We start from the raw sequence: 21,311 nt of genomic DNA on the forward strand, positions 1-21,311 counted from the left end.
CTGCCGTGAGATGTGGGGAGGGAGAGGCAGCATCTCTCCGGTTAGGAAGCTTTTCAAATAACTTCCCAGTGACCATCAGTTCTCAAGCTATAGCTTGTCTGTTGCACCAGGGATTAAGCAAGGTCAGTTGAGGGAAAACAAAGAACTGGGCACCAAGAGAGAAGAGGCTTGGGAGGGGAATGAATGAGGCTGGGGTGCAGTCCAAGTGGGGGGCTGAGTCTCTGGAGTTTTCACCAGGGTCTCCATTGAAACGTCTCCTCCCAGCTGTACAACCACGTGGTGGCACAGAGCAGCAACCAGCTTTTCAGAATCTGTTTTCAGCAAGTTAGTAAACTTTTCCAAGCAGCTGCTTTGATGGGGACTGGCAGCCACCTCAAGTTCCAAGCACAGCTTGCAAGAATTAACACCAGCAGCAGCAGGCAGTGAGTGTGTGCTTATGTGCGTGCCTACGCCGAAATGCACAACACGAATAGATGTATTCCAAGCGGTGTCTCTTCACTGCCCAGAGTGGACATGTCATTGCTGGCCTGGCCTGTGATGTTGGCCCCAGGGGTGCGTGGGTTTGAAGAGGGCTTGCCCAGAGTCCAGACAGACTGTATACTCTTCACAGCAACTGGTAAGAGGGACTCAGGTACATCAGAGGTGAGAGCTAGGCACATGTGTGCAACAAGCAGTATTAGGACACAAGAGAAAGAGAAAGACAGACGGATAAAGAGAGGCTGCGATTGACTTTTCTAGTTGTGTGATCCTGGGCCAGTTACTTAACTCCTCTTTGCCTCAGTTTCCTCATCTGTCAAGTGGAGAAAATAATAATAGTAATCACCTCATGAAGTTGGGTGATTTAAGTAAGACGCATGTATAAAATGTTCAGAACTATGCCTAGCACCTAGTGAATATTCATCCAGGTACCTAGAATAGTGTCTGACATTTTATAACACTCGGTAAATTTCTATTGAATGAAAGACTAAGTGTTAGTCATTATGCAAATGTAAGGCATTATTTTTGCATGCGTGTGTCGGCTGATACCATGTAGATATACATCGGCATTGTGATTGGGGAAAGTTACAAACTTTTACATTCCTTTTGGGAGGTGTATGTGTGGGTAGTTAAGCTGATCACCATAAATTGGTCTTCACTTAGCCCTAGAAGCACATCTGAAGCCTCGTGTGTGTGTGTGTGTAAGCTGGTCATTTATGTACAGGTTCCAAGCCCTCAGATGCTGCCACTTTGGGGAGTTCTTCTCCCAGAGCTGTCAGCACTGTTTCAAGTCCTCTGCAGTGTTCCCTAACATTTGTTATAGATACGTGTTGTGTCTCATCACGCCCCCACCCCGCCGTTGTCTGTCAGCTCTTGGAGGGCAGAACCCCCAACGTGTTCTACATGAAGGAGGTGGTCGGGAAATGCTGGATGCCTAGGTCAGATATATTTTCAGCAGGACAGGAAAATTCACCTGAGTTTTATTAGAAACGTTGCTTAGAACATGTGTGTTGGAGAGATTTTATATGTAGAGCTGCCCTGTGGCGGCAGGGAGATAGCTGTTGGAGTTTTCCCATCACCTGTTGCATCTGACTGTGTGATTGTGCACACCTGTCGTGGCCTCTAGACCCTGGGCATTGACCCTGGTGTCCAGATCTCAAAGAAGTGTGAGACAAGGCCTCCACCTGCCAAGGACTGCAGTCAGGCGGAGGAGACAGGCCAGAGCGGGCTGAAAGTTAAAGGAAGTAGGAGGCATGTTGTGCTCTGTGCTCAGTGATGGCCCAGAGAGCAACTTCTCTGGACTTCAGAGGAGGGGGAGGTGGCCTGGAGGCTGAGCCTGTGGAGGTTTTGAGAAGTGGGTGCACCTTTGCAGAGAGCACATGAGTTACTTCTTCTGCTTGATTGGCAAGGGGGAGGTTCGTCTCACTGAGACGTGCTGTGCTACAGCTGCCGCTCTGGCTTTGCTGCCGAGAGCCTGGAATCGGGATCAGAACCTGGGGTTCATTCTGGTTCTGCTCTCTGCAGGCTGCATAGTAATCTGGTCGTAAGACCACTTTCAGTTGACAGACCTTTGTGGCACTTCTCTGCAGTTCTCGGTTTCCTTAGCTGCAAAATGAGGAAGATGGTAGAACCTTCTTCACAGGGTTACTGTGAGTATTAAACGAGGTGACATGCAGCACCATTATTAGATGGAGACAGCTTTATCCTGAGCCCACCTCTGTCTGTAAAGGTGATGTGGATCTTCCACTCTGCCTCTTCGGAGTATCCCAGGCAGAGTGCCTGGATTTCCTGCAGAGTACAGCATTAAAAAGCCCAGTTCAGGGCTTCCCTGGTGGCGCAGTGGTTGAGGGTCCGCCTGCCGATGCAGGGGACATGGGTTCGAGCCCCGGTCCGGGAAGATCCCACACGCCGCGGAGCGGCTGGGCCCGTGAGCCATGGCCGCTGAGCCTGTGCGTCCGGAGCCTGTGCTCCGCGATGGGAGAGGTCATAACAGTGAGAGGCCCGCGTACCGCAAAAAAAAAAAGCCCAGTTCACATTAAAGCCAGTTTAAAGCTTCTCCCGCTACCAAGCTCGGGAGGCTTGGAAACCAGCAGTGTAGAAGGGTCGGCGTCGGCATCCTCCGGTCTTTGTTTGTCCTTGCTCCACATCTTTGCCTCCTCCCACCCCCTCTGGCCCCTCCAGAGTCAAGGATCAAGGGTTGGGGGGATTGGAGACAAGGCAGAGCCTTTGCCTGAGCTGGTGCGTTTGCTCCCTCTTGGCTGCCATGAGTCTTCTATCATGGCCGGCCTTTTTGTGGGGGGCACATTAGTGGTTCTTCACAGATGCCCTCCACCCCTGCTTGTCCCCTCAGGGACCTCCACAGGGACCTTTTATCTGATACCCTCCCCGATGACCTCTGTAACCCCCCCTCTCCCCCCCAGCTCCTGCTGTAGTCTCCTCAGCTGCCCTCCCATCATCTTATGCAGTGTCCTCTCTGGGGGAGCCTGGCTGCCTTCTGAGCTGTCCTTTTAGCCCCCGGGGAAGGTCACACATCCTCGTCAGCCAAAGTTGTCCTTGCTCTTCCCATCCTGGCAGCTGCAGGCAGCCTCCTTCCGCTTCTCCAGGTGAGGGCAAGCTCCTGGGAGCTCCACGAGCCCGCAGCTCTGCAGTGGTTGCCTGGGGTGTTGCAGAGCCATTTCCTTTACTTTTTCTCCTGTTCTCTCATGGGCGGGACGGGACAGGAGATGCTGTAGACCTCTCCTCTTCTTTAACTTCCTTCAGAGGAAGTCAACAGGAAGAGCCCCATCCTGTTCTCATGTCAGGCTCATAGCACAGTGCTTGGTACATAACCAACATCCAGTGCATGCTGGCCGCTATCACTATTTAGCTAACGGGGGCTTCAGTTTTCTTATCTGAAATCGGGGCTAATATTAATCCCCACCCTGCTGTCCACTTAGTGCTGCTAATGTGTATGAAAGTATTGTGAGTTGGTTTTATTTTTATTTTTTAGCCTCAACAGAATGGGATCTCACCACGCATGTTTAAGGCCTTTGTGAGCAGGAGCCACCCGGAATTCTCCTCCAACAGACAGCAGGATGCCCAGGAATTTTTCTTGCACCTGGTGAATCTAGTAGAGGTAAGTCAGTCTTCAGAAATGCTCAGAAGGGTTGTCAGAAGTGTGCCCACCCCTGCGTGCAGTCCCCGCTGGTGTGGCTGGAATGCTCCGCCCCCCCACTCCCCACCTAAGTTTTTCCCTGGCCAGGCCGCTTCAGAGTCGGCGTCTTTGGGCCTTTCTCTGCTCGGACTGCTTGATGTAGTTGCCCCTCGTGCCCGGCCTCCTGGGCGCTTAGGGGACTCTCTGTTCTCCTCCTAATTTGAACGTGTTCTGGGAGTGTTTATCCATTATTTCATTTGCCTTTTTTGTTTTTTGTCTCTGTGATAAGCTCCTTCAGAGTTCCATGTGGTGTTTGGTGTCCTCCTGCCATCACTCTGAGATGGTCACTCGGCTCAAAGCAGAGTCGACTCACATTAATAAATGCTGTGGTTTTTTAAAGGCCACTGAGAATTCATGATTAAAGGCTTTTTTCCCCTCTCTTAAAAAATAACTACTTTTTTCCTGATGACGGATGTGTTCCTTGTGGAAACATAGGCACAAAGGAGAAAATCAAAACCTCCCATGCTACGTGCTCCCACAAACAAGCAGTGCTAACATTTTGGTGTCTGACCCTTCCCCCCCCAGGCATTTTCCAGGTGCTATCCATTTTCTACGTGTTGGTTTGTGAGCAGTGTTTTTCACTTAACCTGTTGTGAACGTTTTGCCACGTCATCACCTACTGGAATATAGCATGATTTCTTTTTTATTTCTGTATAATTTACATTAGTGCATTTATATAATCATATCATACATGGCTTAATTTTTCCAGGGCAGTCCTTGATTTTTTTTTTTTCCCTTTTTCTTTAGTTGGGCTTCCACATCTCCTTTCTTCTAATTCTTTCTAGGTCAGTCCCTCTGACATGACTTTTAACGGCTGCATAATATTAATTCACATGATGAACTGTATTTAACCAATCTCCCATTTTTGGACTTTAGGTAACTACCAGTCTTTTCCTGTACTCTGGTGAACTGGCATGCCCAGGGGGAGCGTTTAGTAACACCAGATCTTTACACCAGCTTTATATTTGATTCTGTGCTCATTTTTATTCATGGCTTAATATCCACAAATTTACTAACTTGTTATAATCCAACCTTCAGAGGAACCGCATTGGCTCAGAAAACCCAAGTGATGTTTTTCGGTTTTTGGTGGAAGAACGTATTCAGTGCTGTCAGACCCGAAAAGTCCGCTACACGGAGAGGGTGGATTACCTGATGCAGTTACCTGTGGCCATGGAGGCGGCAACCAACAAGGGTAACGTTCTAAAGTGGGAAATGAGCAGTGTGCTTCTTCACACGTGAAAACCCTCAAGTCAGCGATACTGCAGTTCAGTCTCTGCGAAGTCATATCAGGAGCAGACCCAGCCCGGACGGTGTCTGGTTTGCATGTCTCTTTTCATCTTTTCCTCAGTCCCCATGTGACTTTCTGACATTTTTGTGGAGGGCTTATGGAGGGAACCTACTTCAGTGCCTATAAATTTGACCACCTGGTTGGTTTAGAGGCAGCTTAATTTAGAGGAAATTATTTGTAATATTATCACTCACAAGTTGTGTGGAAAGTCTGAGGGGAGTGATCAGAACTGCATGTTACTTTTTCTTTTGTTTTGTTTGTTTGTTTTTTGGCAGTACGCGGGCCTCCCACTGCCGCGACCTCTCCCGCTGCGGAGCACAGGCTCCGGACGCGCAGGCCCAGCGGCCATGGCCCAGGGGCCCAGCCGCTCCGTGGCATATGGGATCCTCCCGGACCGGGGCATGAACCCGCGTCCCCCGCATCGGCAGGCGGACTCCCAACCACTGTGCCACCAGGGATGCCCCAGAACTGCATGGTTTTTTGGGGTTTTTTTTTCACGGTATGTGGGCTTCTCACTGCCGTGGCCTCTCCCGTTGCAGAGCACAGGCTCCGGACGCGCAGGCTCAGCAGCCATGGCTCACGGGCCCAGCCGCTCCGCGGCATGTGGGATCCTCCCGGACTGGGGCACGAACCCGTGTCCCCTGCATCGGCAGGCGGACTCTCAACCACTGCGCCACCAGGGAAGCCCCAGAGCTGCATGTTTTGATGTGAGACATTCAAGCAGAGAGAGGCCTCTTAAAAATAATCCAGCTTTGGCATCCGAGTAAGATGCCTGTTGTGGGAGATAAAGTGTGGCAGGGCTCTTTGTGGGGCGAGGCTCCTTGGAAGGGTCTCTGGACCTTGGAAGCAGGAGGAAGGTGGGGGGACCTCAGGGGAAGGTTCCTTCAGTCAGTCTGATCTGGTTCTTTCCAAGCAGAATAGATGAATGGTATTTCTTAGAATTAACATCTTAGAAGCAGAAAAAGGAGAAATATCTGCTAGATTGCTTATTTCCTGTGAACTGGTCATTTTTGTAAGGTTTAATGACTCCCTGGCTGGCGTTTTTCCTTTTTTTTTTTGTTTGTTTGAGGTGTAGTTACTTTATTGTGTTAATTGGAAAATGGTGATTATGATGATTTTAAGATGAAACGATTTCCATTTTCTATAAACTCATGCAGCTTTTGACCAGGTTTTAAATTCTTACTCATTATACAAAGTAGAAATGGGGGTGGGGGTGTCTGTGGTTTGTTTCCTTTTTAGCACTAGGCTTAATTGCTGTCTCTTGCCTACCTTGGGGATACTCACATATTGTGCTCAGTTCTGTGATCCTAACTCAGACTTTATGAGTGGTAAATCTCCTTTTTTTTCAGAAAGGAGACTTAAAATTTAGTCTCAGGAAATTGATTGCTGGGAACACCTAATGCTAGCATCCTAGATAGAAGTCCATCATAAACTGATTTTGGACTGGGGAATGAACTGTGAAAGCATATTCAGATGTGTTTAAGAAAACACAAAGGTATATCAGTGTGTCTAAAACCTGATAAATCAGAAGGGATTTTTTTGTAACAGAAGAAATTCCCAGAAAGGTCCATTTGAAATCTATATAAAATTTTGACTTGCAGGTAGTTTCCAAGAGCAGATCTGCTGACTCTTGGGAAGTTCACGGTGCACTCACTTCTTTTTCCCTTGGTGTGTAACCATTTGAACAGGGATAGTGTAGAAAGGCCTTCTAGGTTGGCCGCTCTGCTCTCTGCAGTGTCGGGTAACGCCAACACGAAGTTGTCTTGGCAGTGCTGGGTAGGATCATGGGCTGGGTGCCCTGGATAACTGCGGTCCTTATAGTTCATCCTGCTCTTTGGTCTGCACCCTCCATGACCTCTAATCATAGTGAAGGGCCGGGAAGAGGTGAGCCCTTGGATTTCTTTCAGTGTGAAATTCTCTGGTGTGAAGACTTTGTGATTAGAGGGTGGTATTGGGATCAAACCAGCCTTGACCTCTGGACAAATGAAAGTCCAGGTTTGTGGATCACTTAACAGCACATGCGTGGTCTGAACCTCTCACCTGGGCTGGAGTTCACAGTTCCCTCCCGTCAGTCTCAAAGGGGAACAGGCAAAAAATTATGAATGGCTCACTGCATCCTGGCAGTGCCACTCTAAACAGGATTTCAGCAGGCTCCTCTGGTTCTGTGGAGGGCAGCAAGTAAGCAATCCTGCCCCACCCCAGAAACCTTCAGTGAAGATGGTTCATTGTTCAAGGGGGTCTTTTTCATTTCACGAAATTGATTGCAAAGTCATTCATTTGCTCTTTTATTCAGATGAACTGATCGCCTATGAACTAACAAGAAGGGAAGCAGAAGCAAACAGAAGACCCCTTCCCGAGCTGGTTCGTGCCAAGATACCATTTAGTGCCTGCCTTCAGGCCTTTTCTGAACCAGAAAACGTTGATGATTTCTGGAGCAGCGCCCTACAAGCAAAGTCTGCGGGTGTGAAGTAAGTGTGTGCGCACTTGTGTGGTGGCAGTAGGATAAGGAGGGGGCCTTGAGAGGTGGGGACCGGGTTAGGGAAGGGTTGGGGGGCATTGTACAGGTCTGCATGCTTGCTCATGTGTGGCAAGATGGGATTATGATTTACACAGCACTAGTTGTTGTAGACCTCACTTGTGTGAGACCTGTCCAGTAAAACAGGCTTGTTGTAATCTGTATCATGTGCAAGGAATGCTTTTTTTTTTTTTAAGCCAGGTTGTAGTTTATCCCTTATAGGGAATTTGCGTTTTCTTTTCATATTTTTTTTGTCGAGGGTATAGCCAAGAACCCTCCCCATCCATGGCAAGATGATATTAATGAAGAAATTAGAAAAATACTTATGATAGTCTTAAGTATTTATACTCCACTTTGATAGATTTTTGATTCCAAAATGAAAGATTTGGCTTAGAACTTGGTGGCTGTGTGTACCTGCCTGGAGATCTGGGGTCTCAGGGTATCTCAAAGTGGACATCAGGGCTCCTGAGCATTGTTCCAATGAGCTGCCCAGGATGTGGTCAGGAGATGTTCTGTTTTCTATATTGTGAGCCTTATTGTCAGGTACATTAACAAAATTTTTTTTTTCTCCACTTGACACCTTAATTGATTTAATACAGTCAAGTCTTTGCCGGCACACTTCATATAGCTGGAGAAAGAGTATTTACAGTGGCCTAAAAAGGGGGAAGGTCTGAAAGTTAGACTCTGGTAGTCTTACTACTTCCAGATATTCTTCAGCCATTTTTCTTCTAGGCTATGCCTGAGCTCTTGTTGATGTGAAGGGCAGGGAAGCATGGACGAGCTACTGCTGGCTGTTTTTATCACAACTTCAAGTAGCAGTCAAACCTGAATTACTTATTCTGTGTGATAGCCATCTCTCAGGATGCCTCTGTTTCAGATGACGACTTCATGTGTTAAAAATGGGAAAACAAGAATTTATTTCAAGAGCTTAAAAAAAGCCATATTTTCTTACAATAATTTCCTTTAAAAGTTTCTTCATATCTAAATGAGATTAATAATAGTTCAATTATCCGTTATCCATTGTGGGGTAAGTTTTCATCCGAGGACTGCTCAGTTTTGGAGTGTGTGTGTGTGTGTGTGTGCGCGCGTGCGTATGTTTGTGTGTGTCCTTGAAGATAACAGTTGGTGAGCTGGCATGTTAAATGTTCAAGATTCTCTTCACTACAACCTGGACACATCTTTGGGCAGTTAGAAAGCTACACACTATATTATATTAGTGGTGGAAACAACTTTTTTCTTTCAACTTTTTGAAATATATACAACATTGTGTGACTTTGTGTACAGCGTGTTGATTTTTATTTATTTGTTTTCCTAAATTTAATTATTGACAGTAGGCTGAAGATTCCTCAAACATCCTTTTCTCTTTGTGCTTTAATTCTGATACTGTATGGGGTGGAAGTGATCGGGGGCTTTCTAGGCTTAGAAAGCCCCCAGCATCACATGTGAGCTGCAGAGTGGTCTTCATTGGCCTGTCCACTTGGTCACCCTTTTGTGCTCTTCAGTAAAGTGGTGGCGAGTCTTCCCTAAGGCCCAGAGAGTATGTCACTCTCTGGGCCTTAGGGAAGGCGCCTTCTCATCACTAGGAAAAGGCCCATCTTTAAAGTGGAGCTAGGAGGTGTTAGCTTTCCACAGAGACAGTTTCTGATCCCTGGGAGATCTGGATTCTTCTCCTGTGTCCACTTCCCAGCTTGCGTTCTATCCTGGGGCAAAGTCACCACCCAATTCCTTCTTACACCTGAGTGGAGGAATAATGCGTGCTGACTTGATTTTCTCCTCAAATGCTACAAAATATTTAGTTGTAGGCAGTGCTAACATAATTAACCTAGCATCCTTGAGGAGGGTTCTCTGTTTTCTCTAAGCCTTAACAGTAGATATTAAATTTTCTCTGTCTTTTGCATACACACATGCTCTTATGGTTAAATGTTTTAGGGTAACAAAGCAACGACCATTATGGCACATTTATTATTCCCGGTTATGTGCTAAGTGTCTCCCATCAGTTATCACTTAAATCCTCTTAGTATTGCTACGAGGTAGGTGCATTATTCTCCCTATTTTACAGACGAGGAAATAAAAGAAGTAATTGGCCACTAAGTGGCAGACTTGGAATGCATTCAAGTTCAAAGTTTAAACTCTTAATCCTTGTGTTGTACACTGCCCGCATATTTCTTATCGTGCTTGCTTATGTTTGTATCTTTATAATCCTTATATAGCCTTGTTTATTCCTTATTATACCTTATCATGTTTCAAATAATAGTTTTGGGGAAACCAGTTCAGTGGATTCCTAAAAGATCTTTTTTTCTTGCCTTTTCTTATTGCCAATAGTATAGACATTATCTCCTTATGATGTTAATTTGGGGCCTTGAATTTTTCTTGTGTTAGACCCAGAGTCTGAAAGGCCAGGAAGAGGCAAAAGATGTCCTCTTGGTAGATCTTGGGTCAGTATGGACCAGACATAAAGAGCCTTCCCTTAATTGGTCCTGAACAGACAGTGACTGGGAAGAATATTAGTGTTTGGAAATTTTATTCACCCAGCAAATATTATTGCTCATCTAGTATATTCTGGGCAATGAATTGAACAAGACCCTCAAGCAGCTCATGGATTAAGGGTCAACAGGGAGAGATTTTGTCTTGACCTTTATCATTTACGAAGAGAAAAGCACGGTGTGGGGTTCCAGAGCACAAGCTTTAGGTAGACTGGCAGCGTTGGAATCCTCAGCATAGAACTTATTGGTATGTGACCTTGGCCAAGTGACCTCACCTCCATAAGCCTCTTTCCTTATATGTAAACTAGGAATAATAAAATAACTTTCTTTATAGGGTTGAGGTGAGGATTAAGACAGATAAGCTACATAAAATGCTTTGTACAGTGTCTGGTGGAGTAAATATATACTGTAATTGTTACTACATTACTTTTTTTTTTGCCTTGGATTGTACAATTTGGTTGATTATCATGTTTTCAACATATTTAGTGGAAAGGATAGAATTGTATTTTTTTAGCGACCAGGTTTTCAATAAAATAGTCAATTTCAGGGAGAGGGACAGTTTATATATATTTAAGGCTTTCATAATGTTTTTGCCTGAATTGTAATAAGTGAACAATTGTTATATTTTAAATAATAATAAGTTGTCAATAGATAAAGTATTGTTGTCAGGCACTTAGGACATAAAGTTCTAAGCACTTTATGTCCTAACTCCGTTCCCGTAACAATTCTTTGAGGTAAATTTGCTCTGTGTCTGTCTAGACCTTTTTGAATGATTTATATTCTAATGGTATTTATTAAATACATAACTTTTCAAGAAAAATTTTAATTCCAGGCATGATTTTAGGAATAAGAGGGTAAGTGGTGTATAACTTTGCTGGATTTAACAAACTTGATGTCCCAAGCCTCTAATGAATGAATGCCAAGTATTCATTGAGATTGAACACATGTATATTGAGCAGTCGTCACTACATGTGTGATTCAGCTTAAGACCCTATAGAGGTTACAAAGATGAATAAGGAATGTTTACCTATTAGGGTAAATATAATGTGGGCACCATCTAACCTGCTTTCTGGTACTCTTAGGTTGGTAGCTACCCATAACAAAGTGATGTGTTAAATTATCCCTCGCCAGTCCCCCCAGCCGACCAGCCTCGAGTTTCCTCCACTGCCTCCCACCCCATGGTATTACCGGCTGATTCCTCACCCGGATACTGACTGCAGAGCAACTGCAAGAGTCTTTGGGCTCCTGAACCACAGTTTGGAAATCATTGAGTTACTGAGGACTTTTGGTTGATTTCACTATTATATATTTTCCAGTTTTTAAGTGAATGTGGTAAGAGGAAGGGGTCAGAGAGGACATTTTTACAGTGGTTGAAAATACCAGATGGAGTTTCTTGGTTTTTGGTGAAACTGAGGATTCATCTGTATTTAAGAATGATAATGTATTGATATTACTGCTTCTCAGAAGATAGGAAAACCTAATTAGCAGTAATGTATAATTTCTGGAAAGTGAGGCAGGCTAATGATAGTTCAGCTCCTGGTTTTTGAAGAACTCCCTTATATTATTGCCTGTACCCTTCTATCCTCCTTATGATGGAGAATTTGAGATCCAGAGAGGGTAAGTGACTTGCCTGTGGCAAAATACAGATCAGTGACAAACCAGGTCAGTGTCCAGGGCCTCGTGGATTCTAGCTCTTTCATGACAAAATAATAATCATGCTGATTCCTTAGATATACACAGCACAGTCTTGTGTGCCAGGTGGTTTCATGTCATTTCATGAACATTGCACAGCCCTGGCAGGTAGAAATTATTAATAAATCTATTTTGTAAATGTGAAGATGAAGCTTCAAAAAGGGTCCAATTTGGAGTGAATTAAGTAGCATCCAAGCCTTTTGACACTTTTTGGACAGTCCTCTGCCCCTGAACCGTGGCTTCTCTTGTACACTAGGGGGCAGCAATGCATTAGCGTTGTTTTCTGAATTCTGGGAAGATGCATGTCACATAGAAGGCAGTGACTAGATTTGAAAAGTAGAGTTTGTAAGGAGCATGTTCTAGAATCTTTTATTTTAAAAGGTACCTATAGTATCTGTCTACAGCTGATTTTCTTTTTTCCATATACCTACTGTACCCACATTGACACTTAAATGGAAATGGTCGTTATAAAACAAGATAATAAATGTGGAGAGAATGAGCTGGAACCGGGGCATGAATTTGGTGTATAAATTGAATAGTTTGTGCATAAAATTGTCAAACTCACGTTCAGGCAATTAAGCATTCCTGAAAGTCTGAAGTGAAACTTAAGACATTGACCATATATATTAATTTTTTAATTTAAGGCCCAGATTTAGATATATACACACACCTTTAGGATCCATGTGGCCATGGATTTTAGGTGCAGTAGTATTTTAATGAGGCCCTGGCATTTCCAATAGTCAGCCTCAACCAAATTTCCAATAAACCCTCCTCATGGAAACTCTGTGCTACCAGATAGAGACTCTTAGTGGGAGCAGGTTGGGTGTGTGTCAGGATTGCTCAGGGAGCTTTTTCAAACCTACACAAACACAGTGCACAGGTGCCCACACACACCTACAAATACATATACTAAATTCTAGCAAGGGTTTTAGAAGAAAACAAATGTTTATGGTTGAAAACCACTTTTCAGAACTATAAAATGCCACAGCAAAGTAAAAGTAATAATTTTGCAACGTGCCCAAAATCATCCTCAGGGACAACATGGTCCTTGTTAAACATTTTCTTCTCGTGAAAAGGCCAGGATGAATGGTGAGGTGGTGAGTGTGTGTCCACTCAGGTGTGTGTGCGTGTTCCTCCTCATCAGTGCAGCCACTGGAACTGCGGGGTGTGCCTCAGACACAGCTTTTGATGCTTCGTGAACTGTATTCATATTGCCTTGTTTCATTGATCTAATCCCCTTGTGTTTCCCAGAACATCTCGCTTTGCCTCATTCCCTGAATACTTGGTAGTGCAGATAAAGAAGTTCACTTTTGGTCTTGACTGGGTTCCCAAAAAATTTGGTAGGTATCTTTTGCATGCTTTTGCTTGTAACATCAAATTAGCTATTTAAAAAACATGGCATGTGAAAGAGCCCATGTGGCTGGCTGCCAGAAACAGTTTCATTTCATTCTTTTTCCGTGATTCCCACTTTTCTCTTTTGAAAGATAAGAATATATGATAAGCACTGATAGTAAAAAAAAAAAAAAAAAAATTATTGCCACATGCTAACCCATCCCTCTAATAATGGGTTCTGGAATGACCAGATTCTAAGAGTGAAAACAGGAGCCTCACGTTATCAAACCATGCTTCTCAAACTTGAACAGATCTTGGTAAAATGCAGGTGCTGATTCAGCTGGTCTGGGGGTGGGAGGGCCCAGGAGTGCTTTATTCTAATACGTTCCCAGGTGATGCTGATGCTGCTGGTCCGAAAACCACACTTGGAGGTGCAAGTAATTGAAAATATACTCTCTTCTTAGCATCTTGCCTCTGCCTCTGAAGCAGGCAGGTGTGGCTAATGACATTTGCTTAAGTCATACGCATTTTGTTAATAATAACATGAGTATAGTCAGTTGTATTAAAAAGTCAAGAAAGGGACGTGACTTTGGCTGAAGTGGGCTTTCTTGCTAATCTTAAAGGCCCTTGACCATTGTTAGAGGTTAGCTTTCCAGACAATGCAGAGGAACATTTTCTCCATCATCTCGATTGAATATCAAGGTGTTCCTAGGCTGTCCTCAGGGCCGTGGAAGGATGTACAGTTTTACCCTCTGATTTCTCAAGCAAGTACTTCAGACTGTTTGCCAGTCTTTTAAAGTTTTTATGTTTTTGAGCACTTAAAAAACAACAATCAGTCCCTATGCTGGTTAATTAAGCACTCATCTGCTCATCTGAAGGCAATAAGTAAAAAGAATGTAAAGTCGAGGGAGTGATTTCCCAGAAACCTCTGGCACTAACAGTTTGCATAGCACTTGTTTCCACGTGGCATTATGCAGCGTGTGAGCCTGTAGTTTATCCTGCTTTTCCTGGTGGAATAATTTTGTGGGCAGGGAGGAGGGCAGAGGGCAGGCTGCTTGTCACTCAGCCTTTCCTCCCTGGACCTGAGAGAGAAAACTGACTTCTCAAGACTTTGAACTGCTTTGGAAACAGTTTTCTTTGTCCTTCGAATATCGGTAAAGGATAAAAAACTCAGATCAGATTTCACAGTCTTGCTGAAATTAAAGCAGCCTCAAAGCTTTCTTTAATGAACCTGAAATTTTCTGTTGAGGAACAGTTGTATTGATTTTGTTGGTCAGACATTGTGTTTGATTTTGCTGTCTGCTGAGATTTAAATTTTTTTTTAACTAAGCCTTTTCTTTGGGTGGTGGTTTTAAAAATAGGATTTACATACCTAGCATCATAATTGGTTTTGGGGATAGTATTTTCAGGTTCTGTTTGCAAGCCCGAGAGACATGTCCTCTGCCAACATTTGAACCCATTTTCCACTAGGACCATATCCGAATGTGTGCAGTTATAAATCTCAACAGGTTGTTAGACTGATACATTTTGTATTTGAGTAAGTCAGCACAATGACAACTGGGCTGAGAAGTTAAAAAAAAAAAAATGTTCCTCAAGACGAATACATTTGAGGTTCAATTAATTTCTTTAAAGCTTCATTCTTTATTACCTTAGGTAGAATAATCACAGTACCCATCATGATCTGAGAAAAGGCATAAACTACAGGTTGCAAACTCAGATGCCTAATAAGGACAGGGTGATCATGTAAATAAAAGAAGTAGGCTGGGTGTAGGAAACAGGTAGCGATAGCAGTCTTGATCTTTCTTGGGTGCTCCCATTTTGCATGAAGACGTGGATTAAGAAAACATTTCTCTGCCATAAGAATCAGAATAGCACAAATATGATGCTCAGGGTCATGGGAGTGGTGGGTCTGTGACGGACGGGCACGGAGGGTACACGGTGCCCTAGAGTGGGAGCTAAAGATCAGCCCCAGGCGGTTGTTGCCGCGTGAGACTCTGCTACAGGTATTTGTTTTTCAAAATGAGTTGGAAATCTGGACTTCTGAATTACATTTTCCAATTTAAAAATTGGAATTTGTTGCCAACATTTTAAAAACATCAAGCAGAAAGTGTCTACAAGTGTTCTGTGGGCTCCCAGTTTTCAACCTCTGGTTTCCCTCGTTTGTTCTTGTTCAGTGTGAAACCCTGCCTCTGTGTTTCCCCTGACTCTGCATTAAAATCCTATCAGTCTCAGTGAGTCTTCTGGTCCCGTGATTTACTCCAGGGAACTGTAAAGCATCCCTTGGCTCTGCCTAGACACTTGTGCATAGAGTTAATGGTGTTGGATTTAGGAGGTGATTGTGGGTATTTGGAGAGCCCAGTGGATATAATCTCTCTCGTTTTGCAGATGTTTCTATTGATATGCCAGACCTACTTGATATCAACCATCTCCGAGCCAGGGGGTTACAGCCAGGAGAGGAGGAACTTCCGGACATCAGCCCCCCCGTAGTTATTCCTGATGACTCAAAAGGTACCATCTTCTGCTAGGAGGACCTTCTCGACCCCTCCCCCCTCCTGTGCTGGAATGGTCCCTTTTCTTCCACCACTCCCTTGTCCCTTGGTGCCTTCCTGTGTTGCAACCCACTGTGGACACACAGAAGTGAAGCCTGGCTGCAACTGTAAGCTTACAGTAGTCATGGGAAGAGGCACAGAGACCCATCGTGAGTGGTGGAAATGGGCCCGTGGAAATCACTGGCAGCAGAGGGCAGCAAATCTCCAGAAAGTTCTTAGGTTACGTTGCCTCTGACTTTGCCTCCCTCCCTGCCTCCCTCTTTCCCCTAATGGGCCTGTGGGGAAGAGAAGGGGTGTGTTTTCAGTGGGCTCTTCGTCTGGGGGAGCTGTATCCTTGGAGTACCTTTAGAGAACCGAAAAGGGAAATTCAACCGTGTGTGTTGGTTTTAAAAATCTTGCCCATGTCTCACCTCCCCATCTTTGTCACTGCTTCATAGCAAGGGAGCGGTTTGGGTTTCTCTTACTCTCTGAACCTTAAAGTAGTCCTTGTTCAAAATACTTAACTTTTGAAAGGAAAAGGACATGCAAAAAATGATTGCCTTTGTGAGTCCAAAAGCAGTGTGGAGAAATCTTGGTTTCATTACTAGCTCAGTTATTCTGGTGAAATCACTTTCATTCTGGCTTTGTTTGCCCACCTATTTACTGTTCACCTTCGTAATGAGTTAATTAGGTACATTAGCTAATAGTGCCAGATGGCTGGGGGCCCTGCCACCACAGGATTTCCATCAGCTGAGCAGTGTATATTATTGGTGACCATGTTGGGGTAAGGTGAATCCAGGAGGAGCAAGCTAGGATTCAGCGTCGGCACCTGTGTTACATTATTCTCTAAATGCTAAATTACAGAGGACGGAGAGCAGGGAAGGGGCCTGTAGGTGGGGCAGCCTGGGTTATGTGGGGTACAGGTGGTTCATTAAAGAGGTTCTAGAAAGAAGAGATCAGTCTTGAGTGTCAGAGAAATACAAGATGGTTTATTACCATTGCTCCTGCTTTCTCTCATGTTCAGTAACAGTCCTTGGTTTGTAATTATACAGAGTTCTTAGAAGTACAGGGAGAGAAATTATTTAGTTCAATAAGATGATAAGCAGAGCGTCTTGTTTATCTGCTCTAAATGCCTGAAACCTGGTATTCTCCCTCCTTCCTGTCGTGCAGGCTGGGGTGGTCTGACGGGGGGACGGAGGGGCTGACAACAGTGTGGGATCTCAAGGGGGGTGGGTGGTGAGCAAGTGCTCCGGATTAACTCTTTTTCTTTCTCCAGAACACTTTGCCGTGGTTTGGTCTCACTTCCCTCCCTGTCCTTTAATTTCCAGATCGCCTGATGAACCAGTTGATAGACCGTATGTATCTTTTATGTTTTTTTCTCAGTGTCCTACTGTTGTTACCGGTCTAACTCATTTATCTGTGTTCTGTACCTGTGTATGTGCAGCTTTTCCGGGTGGGCACAGTCCTTGGTCTGCAAGTTGAGGTAGCAGCAAATCTAAACCAGTGACTTGGTGATTAGGTGGCCCTGTGGTTCAGGAGAGTGAACATTAGTGTGAGAGCGAAGCAGCCCTGAGCTGGGATCTCAGCTCTGCCATTTGTGACTGTGTGATCTAGAATCGTTAACTTAACTTCTCTGAGCCTCAGTTTCCTCGTGTGTGAACGGGGGATAATGATGCCATTTCTTCCCTCTTTGGCCCCGAGTAGGCCTCCTTCTGCAGTGATGGCACAGTGGCCTGTCACTTTTTCCACTCCTGCTTCTGGACACATAATGAAGGTCTACCACTGACAGGACGTGGTAGTGTTAATTAATACTCTTAAGGGTGTTAGTTCCATCTGATTGTTTGTCAGTTTTGTAGTCGTTTAGTTCTTGTAATTACCTGTGAGAGTTGATACTCTTGATTTTCTAAAGAACATGAAAAAAATAAACTATTTATAGGGAACATTTAGATATTAATTAACAGGAAGGAGGCGTGTGTAACACAAAATACTCTGAATCTTTTTGTCTACAAAGCCTTTCTGGAGACACTGTTGTTAATGTAGAAGTTCAAGTGTTTTACTTTGCAAACGCTTTACGTGATTGATCACATGGCTTAGACCTCCCTATTTCCTTTCTGGGGCCAATTTTGATTTGCTGATTGCTGGGAAAGGCTGTTAGGGTCAGCGAGCGTCATGGGCGAACCATTGCCTCTGTAAATAATCTGATTGTAATGATAACAATATTTTTGAATGGTTACCATGAGTCATGTTGAGTTTATTACTCCATAAATTCTTTCAACTGTATTTAACTGTACTATTAATACAAAGCCCAGATTCTTGTTTGAATGTCACGGTAAGAAGGGCAGAGTAGGTGACCTTTTATAGAGGATAAAACTGAGACCTAGGAAAGTTCAGAGACCCAAGAGCTAGGACCAGAGCCAGGGCTAGGCATCAAGCATGCTTTTCATGTCACTCGACCTTTTCTGGAATGTGAGGAGTTTCGATGCCCCTGACCCTGCAGAGAGCCGGCCTCCAGGATCTTGCCCCAGGGGAGGTGATGGGTGGTTGGAACTGTGTCAGAGCCTGTGTGACAGTGAGCATTCAGCCATTTTCCATTTTCCCCCGATCTAAGCCTGCTGTCTTATCAGCAATAACCTATGTTCAGCAGGAGAAAACAGTATTATCTTGGGTTAATTTACATTTATATCCTACCTTTCTCAGATATTTAAAAGGAATAACTTTGATTATTTTCTTATTCTAAAGTGAAAAGATATGTAGAAATTATGGATTGGTGAAAACAGTCATTTCTGGTTTCATCTATAACCACTATTAACATTTGGCATCTGTCCTTCTACTGTTCTTTGCCTGTGCCTGGCTCACTGTATTTTCCCCAAAATGCAATTATACATTTTCAATTTAATATACTATTATATACATGCATACATTTATTAAGCTGCGTTACTTTAACTGCATTCTGGGGAACAGGGTCTTTTACAAGGTGTTGAAAAGTATTCTGTAGAAAGAGTTTCATAGTTTCTTTACCACAGGAGTCTTTTTTGTTGTTGTTACTAAAATTTTAAAATATTTTTAATATTTTATTTGACTGAAGTATAGTTGATTTACAATGTGTTAGTTTCAGGTGTATAGCACAGTGATTCAGTTATACATATATGTGTATATATATATATATATATACACACACACATATATATATATTCTTTTTTTAGATTCTTTTATAGGCTACTGTAAAATATTGACTATAGTTCCCTGTGCTATACAGTAGGTCCTTGTTGGTTATCTGTTTTATATATAGTAGTGTGTATGTGTTAATCCCAACCTACTGCAGGAGTCTTTATTATAGGACTTTAGAATTTTCACTACATTAATGCACACTGTGAATTTCTAGAGAGAATTGAGAATGCAGGTTTAAAAAACTTATTTGACCATGGAAGTCCCTTGTTTTGTGGTTCAGTAATTACATCTCTCTTAGAACACTAGGATTCTCTAGAACACATTTGGGGAATCACTGCTGTCCTACATCATTGCTTTCTTAAAATTTTATCTTGATAGGATGTTTTGTATATCCTCTTGAGAGAGCACTTTGGTAAATACATTTTCAGTACAATTTTTGTAGAACAGATGTCTCTGTTCTTCAGTTCTTCTACTGATTGCTATCTTTGGCAGAGTTTTCAGTAGATTACAGACCTCAGGACATGGAAAATATAAGGGGTATGTTTTGTGTTCCTGTTCCCTCCCCACCTTTGGTATAATTTGAGAGCACTTTGTAGATGTGTATGTGTACACACACACGGACATACATACACACCCATGTACAAGTATACATATGCATACAAGCATGTATATGTGTGCATACACATACAGATCTATATTTATGTCTGTGTATCGATAAACACACACCTCTCTACCAATATCTATATATTATTGTGAAAAGAAAACAAAATCTGTGTCTAAACCGAAGTTAGGTTTGTAAAGCAATCTTTTTTAATATCTTAAATATATACAATTAACAAACACATTCTTCTGTCATAACATTGGGCTCTCCATTTCTCAGAGCTGATTACATTCTATGATTGCTAATATATCTAAAAGCCTGCTATAACCTTCTGTGAGATTTAAGGAATAGGCTTTTTGGCCTGTAGATAATGCTTTTCTCTTCAAATTTCAGCAGTCCATAGGAGAGGCTGCTGTAGTGGTCTTGAGAGTGATGTAAGAGACTGAAATGGTTCTGGGAATACACTAGATCTCCCCATAGGAAATTAGAGAGTTGTTTTTCAGTGCTTGGATTGTTCAGGTAATTACCATGGTTCCTATTCGGGTCAAAGATTAAAACTCAACTCAAATAGCTTAATATTTGGATGGCTTAAAACAAAACACAGTTAAACCACCATGTACATATTAAACAAAATAGCCCGTTCTTTGGGTAGCATGTGGATAAGGGGCGAAGAGAAGCTAAGACGAGAAGAAATAGGGTTGACTTTTTTACACCAGAATATCCTGTGTGCTCTGTAGCATCAGACATCGATGAGTCATCGGTGATGCAGCTGGCCGAGATGGGTTTCCCTCTGGAAGCGTGTCGGAAGGCTGTGTATTTTACTGGAAATATGGGAGCCGAAGTGGCCTTCAACTGGATCATTGTTCACATGGAAGAGCCAGGTAGGTGGTCAGAAAATGGGATGGCTTTGGAATCTGATGTGATCCTCAGTGATGTTAACCCTTGGTCCTACTGCGTCCTCTGGATGTGTCCCAGAAAATGATCTTTCAGCTCATAATCTGCTACATGAGGCTGGGGGATGGTTATTTTGCCCATGTAGCAAAGTCACAATCTTTGTCTTTCCTCCTTTTTTAAATAATAGCTTTGTTGAGATTAATTCACCCTTTTAAATTGTATAATTCAGTAGCAAAAAGACCATTGGAAAGATATGGGATAAACTTCTAGCTATGAGGAGGACTTGAGATAGAAAAATGTGCGTGAAGAAATAGGGGCTGTTTAGTTAGCTTTTTACTTTTATCCACTTTATTAAGCTATAATTCACATACCATATAATTTCCTCATTGAAAGTGTACATTTCAGTGTTTTTTTTTAGTAGATTCACAGAGTTGTGCCACCATCACCAGTTAATTTCCAAAAAGAAATTCTGTACACGATAGCAGTCCCTTTCGCGTTTCCCCTGCTCTCTCCAGCCCCCGACAATCACTAGCCTACTTTCCGGCTCTGTGGATTTGCCTGTTACGGATGTTTCATATAAATGTAATCATACAATATGAGATCTTTTGTTTTTGGCTTCTATCACTTAGCATAATGCTTTCAAGGTTCATCTGTGTTGTGGCATGTATTGGTACTTCATTCCTTTTTACAGCTGAATAATAGTCTGTTGTATGGATGTACTATATTTTATTTTTCCTTGCATCTGTTGGTAGACATTTGGGTTGTTTCCACTCTTTGGCTATTATGAGTAATGCTGCTATAAACATTTTGTGTACAAATTTTTATGTGGACATGTTTTCATTTGTTTTGAGTGGAATTGCTGTGTCATATAGTAACTCCACATTTGACTTTCTTAGAAACCACCAAATTGTTTTCAACAGTGGCTGTACAACATTCCCATCAGCAATGTATGAGGGTTCCAGTTTCTCCACATCCTCACCAACCCTCGTTGTTATTGTTTTTATTATACCCAATCCATTGGATGAGAAGTGGTATCTCATTGTCGTTTTGATTTGCATTTCCCTAATGGCTAATGATGAACGTCTTTTCATATGCTTATTGGCCATTTATGTATCTTTGAAGAAATGTCTCTTCAAATCC

The 21,311-nt window shown here is 43.1% G+C and overlaps 1 protein-coding gene across 3 annotated transcripts in view; it reads left to right on the forward strand.

Annotated features, from left to right (window-relative positions):
* The window catches only part of USP13 (ubiquitin specific peptidase 13), a 121,605-nt gene that overhangs the window by 70,508 nt on the left and 29,786 nt on the right, over positions 1–21,311 (forward strand). For all 3 annotated transcript variants that reach the window (XR_010943574.1, XM_067738127.1, XM_067738126.1), the window contains exons 11-17: positions 3,467–3,592; positions 4,709–4,862; positions 7,252–7,426; positions 12,900–12,988; positions 15,366–15,488; positions 16,837–16,863; positions 20,015–20,158. Coding sequence is in view for 2 of the 3 variants with exons in the window: in XM_067738127.1 (XP_067594228.1) it covers positions 3,467–3,592; positions 4,709–4,862; positions 7,252–7,426; positions 12,900–12,988; positions 15,366–15,488; positions 16,837–16,863; positions 20,015–20,158 (838 nt within the window). In the remaining variant the exon portion in view is untranslated. The remainder of the gene's footprint in view (positions 1–3,466; positions 3,593–4,708; positions 4,863–7,251; positions 7,427–12,899; positions 12,989–15,365; positions 15,489–16,836; positions 16,864–20,014; positions 20,159–21,311) is intronic.

Source organism: Pseudorca crassidens, chromosome 5, assembly GCF_039906515.1.
Source record: "Pseudorca crassidens isolate mPseCra1 chromosome 5, mPseCra1.hap1, whole genome shotgun sequence".
Lineage (NCBI taxonomy): Eukaryota > Metazoa > Chordata > Mammalia > Artiodactyla > Delphinidae > Pseudorca > Pseudorca crassidens.